General features: G+C 31.2%; 1 protein-coding gene across 1 annotated transcript in view; it reads left to right on the top strand.

The window, feature by feature from the left end:
- The window catches only part of LOC137648227 (inter-alpha-trypsin inhibitor heavy chain H3-like), a 175,513-nt gene extending 170,677 nt beyond the window's left edge, over nucleotides 1-4,836 (top strand). Inside the window, exon 4 of the mRNA XM_068381151.1 lies at nucleotides 4,782-4,836. Within this exon, the coding sequence (XP_068237252.1) occupies nucleotides 4,782-4,836 (55 nt within the window). The remainder of the gene's footprint in view (nucleotides 1-4,781) is intronic.
- Nucleotides 4,837-5,334: the final 498 nt, after the last annotated feature.

Here is a 5,334-nt window from a genome sequence, read left to right as displayed (position 1 = left end):
TAAGTATCTCCTAAAACAGATGGTCTCATGCTTTTATTTTAACGAAGAGTTTAATTAGTCGTACAATATTACTCTTCCAAACCGTTTTCAGGTCATTAATTCCTTATAAATGAACTCATTACATTCCTTGAGTAATCCCGAACCAGCATCCATACTCTAAAACTGCCTTTTTACGGAACATCTCTCAACCTTCTTCGCTTCTATGCGTCCTCGTAAATGAACCCATTACATTTCTTCGAGGTGTCATATAAACCAGCAGGTTATCTATAAGAATTCCCACCTCTTAAGGCGTTTTACAGCCCGTGATATTATGCATAACCATTTCCAAGGTGCCACTCTCGGGATCTCTTCGTTTTCGTTCTTGCTGGAGATTGTGTCTCTTCGTGCTAGCGTCATTTCGCTGGATGCCCTAGCGCCTACTTAGCTCAGCATTTCGGAGGGGGGTTTTAATGATAAAATAGGAAATAATTAAGGAGGAGGAGAAAGCGAAAGAGATGTTTTAGTGTCAGGTGAGTTTTGATAATAAAAATGAAATAATTAAGAAGGAAGAGAAAGAGATATTTTAGTTAGTGAAATTAGATGTGAAAATGTTGTATGTTTTGATAGCTTATTATTATTATTATTATTATTATTATTATTATTATTATTATTATTATTATTATTATTATCATAAACTAAAATTTACATAGCAAAACGATTGGTAAATATCGAAGTAAAAGTAAACCAATCAACAGATAAAACAGAAGGACTCAGTTCCACAAAACCTAACCAGACCTAACGTCTCAACTCTAGAGAATAGGCTATTTCGTAATTGTATTTTATCTAACCTGCGCACCCTTTCATTCATTCCATAACAACAACAACAACAACAACAACAACACCAACAACAATTCCTTCTCCTTCCTCATTTGATATGTTTTTTTGTTTTTGAGGGAAAAATGAAAACAACAATTCCTTCTCCTTCCTCATTTGAGATGTTTTTTGTTTTTGAGGGAAAAATGAAATATGACCCAAAAAAGATAAAAAATATAGTCCCTCTCCATCCAATCTCACCTCCAATATGCGTTCCGTCTCGCCTTGGACCACTTCATCTTTTGTGTGTGGCCTGGCCCTTTTCATTCATGATCCGGCGATCATCTTTTTCAATTAGGTGTGATACGCCACGCCTACCTATCGGCGTATTGATCGGATAGGGAGTATCTGTCGTTACCTCCAGTGTTGCACTCCATACTCGAGTGCATTTTTCTTTCTCTAAATATATCTGTTTATTGATTGTCGTGTCGGATATTCATTTTCAGTTTTATCTTGCATTTTCTTTAAATGATTATTTATTTGGAATGTGCGATGCAGTTTTTTTTTCAGTTTAAGTTTGTTCCCTAATTAATGGACTTTATGTTTCATATTGATTATGAATAATAACAACAGTGATGAGGATTATGATAATCATTATAATATCACTACGAATCCCCCCGATATAATAGAGAGGAAGTTTAGGGCTATACATACACACACACACACACACACACACACACATATATATATATATATATATATATGTATATATATATATATATATATATATATATATGTATATATATATATATGTGTGTGTATATGTATATTTATATATATATATATATATATATATATATATGTATGTATATATATATATATATATATATATATATATATATATATATATATATATATACACCTCCCAGGGGAGAGGTTTGGGTCGTGTTTGTGTGCCTATATACCTATCTAAATATTCATCCATAATTTTTGACGGGTCACGTACACTAATAATAATAATAACAATAATAATATTAATATTAATAATAATAATAATAATAATAATAATAATAATAATAATAATAATAATAATACCAAAAAATTCTAATTCCGAAGAGAAATCGGCGAAGTGAAACCAGATCCTCCTCTTATTTACATATCATTTCAACTGGGATTTTTCAGAATGAACGATTATTTTACGGGAATTCGTTATGCTAGCATTAGTCTATATTTTACGGAGTTTAAAGGTCTTTATATCCATACATTTTAAGTCACATGAAATGCTATAATAAGAGTATTGATCTAATAGGTAAATTGTTTTTATGATTATTTATATATATATATATATATATATATATATTATATATATGTGTATATATATACATATATATATATATATATATATAATATATATTTATATATATTTCCTTTTCTGACTGGGGAGACCTAACGTGGGGAAAAGGTTTGTGTGTCCTCATGATCAGCAGAACTTTACTAGTTAGGGCCACCCATACTAGGTCGGTTTGTTGTGAGCTATCAAACAAATATCTCCCACCATCACCAGTCCACAGTGGCCAGCGTCATGGTGAAAACTGGCCAAACCCCAGACATGATTAAGCATAGGTCTGGGGCCTTTTTTCCTGCAGTGAACCAGAAACGGTGGCATTTGCTGTTGTTATATATATATATATATATATATATATATATATATATATATATATATATATATATACATTTATATATATATATGTGTGTGTCTGTGTGTGTGTTGTTACCGTGCTAAGTAGTATATATTAGCCGTCAATGTTTGCCAACGGTTATACTCGTATAAGCGGATGAGCAACCCGGTGGAGTAATGACAGCTTTGGACGTGGAGGAAATGCCCCCCTAAATCTCGATGAAGTCACTGACAGCAGTGTGACGGATTGGGTTTAAGGCGATGGACAAACTCATCGGCTTTTACTCCTGATGCCAGGCGGTTGATCTTAATAGAATTAGTATGGACCGGCAGGGGTCACTTGCCTTAGTTAGATAGGCACTTCGCATCACACGGAACTGGCTAGCCTTTGATGTAGAGCCAATGAATCCTTTGAGGCCCTTTGCATCAATAGGCGTTGGAGGAGATGATGATAATGATATATGTTGATGTCACTGACCTTTATTATGGTAATGCTAGTATTTTCAAATTTATCTCGAATTAGAATACGTAAAATATACCCTTTTAACAATTAAAAAGAAATAACTAACTGAATCTGTGCCCCTCTTAAAATCCTTTTCACTGACGTCACGACTTCTCGAAAACGACAACCAATTAGAAGAGAAAGAAACTCGTCAACTTAGACTTTTCTTCGTCACGCGAATTTTCCATCGATCACTTATCAATATTCCCTCTTAATGGTTGTTGCACGGCAACCTTTCTACGCTTTTTTATATATTTTCATTTTTTCAAATGCGCTCTTCTTACAAATTTGCTTTTTATTCTAATCTCCGAGACCCAGTTTACCATTTCTTATAAAACTCCGGATAAGCTGAGGCTTTCAAAAAGGTTTTTCTTTTTTCTTTTTAAATTCTATCTTATATTTTGATTTTTCAAATGCACTCTTCTGACTGATTTGCTTCTTATTTCAATCTCTGAAGCACGCTTTAGCATTTGTTATAGCTAAGGCCTTGAAAAATTACCTTAGATTTTATATCTGAGCTTTTTAATTCTACGAAAGTATTAATAGATTTCAATTGTCTAACTTACAACGTTCTATTTTAATCATTATTCACGGTTTTTTTTTAAATCCCTCTATAATTAACAGAAACTAAATGAAAACTGAGAGATTGGTTAATGCAACGTCCAATACACCGTGGTTTAGGTCATTCAGATTTTTTAAATTTTTTCTTGGTTGGAAAGAGAAACAAAAATAGAATATTTGTCATTGATAAAGAATTGTGGGTATGATTATTCTTGGAATTTTGATTAACATCTAGAACTACAGTCTTTAGTAAACTGCTATATATATTTATATATATATATATATATATATATATATATATATATATATATATATACATATATACATATATATATATATATATATATATATATATATATATATATATATTTCTAAAATACATCTTTATACTGACACTTCATTGGCTATTCAGGTATCCAATGCTCTTACCACTTATTATATGTCATTTCTGTAACTTAATTTCCTGAGAATAATTTTGCTGAAACTACTACAATAACTTATTTCATTGATGCTACAATAACTACAGTAGTTTAATTCGCTTCTGTTGCTGCTATCACCACAGTAGCTATTACTTGCTCTGCCTCTGATGAGAACTTTACTCTAAATAAAAACCAACACCAGAATTTATATGATTTTCCCAGTGTTATCGACAGAAGAGATTGCCAACGCCTGGTAGATTCAACCACAGATATCAATATCACACGCTCTTCTTTAAGGGCGACTTAATTTCTCTACACGTTATTTTTCCTGGAAGCTGGAACGCGGAAGCTTCTAGAGAACTTGTAATTACTGGATTGCGATATTTCCTCCATTATTATTTGTAATTACCACTGCTCCGTGGCATGATAGTGGTAATTGTGTATCGTTGTTTCTTTTCATTTCTCTCGCTTTTTTTTCATTTGTAAACTGCCAACAATACATGACCTTATATTTTTTTTTCAAGTATTTATAATATGAATGTTTAAAGATTTGATAATTTTTTCTTACTGATTATTTTGAAGTTTATTTTTTCTCTGATTTCTCGATGGTTTGAAATCCTTTAAATAAACAGAATTTATCTTATCTTGGTTAATTGATTCTACTACACTTTATTTATTTACTTTAACTAATTCTTCTTCATTTGTTTACATTATAATATATCATCCAGGTTATGGCATAGAACAATATATTTGTGTATTTTATGATGGCTGTAAAACAAACAAGTGTTCATATTACATTGATATTCATAAACCATGTCGCATATTTCAGGTTTCTTAAGGATGTAGTTTGTACCTCATTTGATAATGAAGATGGTGATATGTAAGAATATATGTGTGTGTATATATATATATATATATATATATATATATATATATATATATATGTATATATATATATATATATATATGTATGTATGTGAAAATATATATATATATATATATATATGTATGTATGTGAATATATATATATATATATATATATATATATGTATGTATGTATATATATATGTGTATATATATGTATATATATATGTATATATATATATATATATATATATACATACATATATATGTATATATATATATATATCCCTTTCCTGTTACGCTTAGCGGCATTAACAGCCATATGACTACTCGGTCTCTCTTCATCCCTCGGGTATGAGTGAGAGGACGTTGTCATACCCTGGAGAGAGGGGCTACCCCGAGAGGTACACTCGAAAACACAATCTCCCACGAATTGCCGAAACTGCCGGGTTGTAGTTAGGAAAGAGGGAGGTGGCGGGAAGGGCTGAAACTGTGTTTGTGCATATGTCTAAATATTT

This window comes from Palaemon carinicauda, chromosome 10, assembly GCF_036898095.1.
Source record: "Palaemon carinicauda isolate YSFRI2023 chromosome 10, ASM3689809v2, whole genome shotgun sequence".
NCBI classification, from domain to species: domain Eukaryota; kingdom Metazoa; phylum Arthropoda; class Malacostraca; order Decapoda; family Palaemonidae; genus Palaemon; species Palaemon carinicauda.
This window is presented reverse-complemented; position numbering and strand designations above follow the sequence as displayed.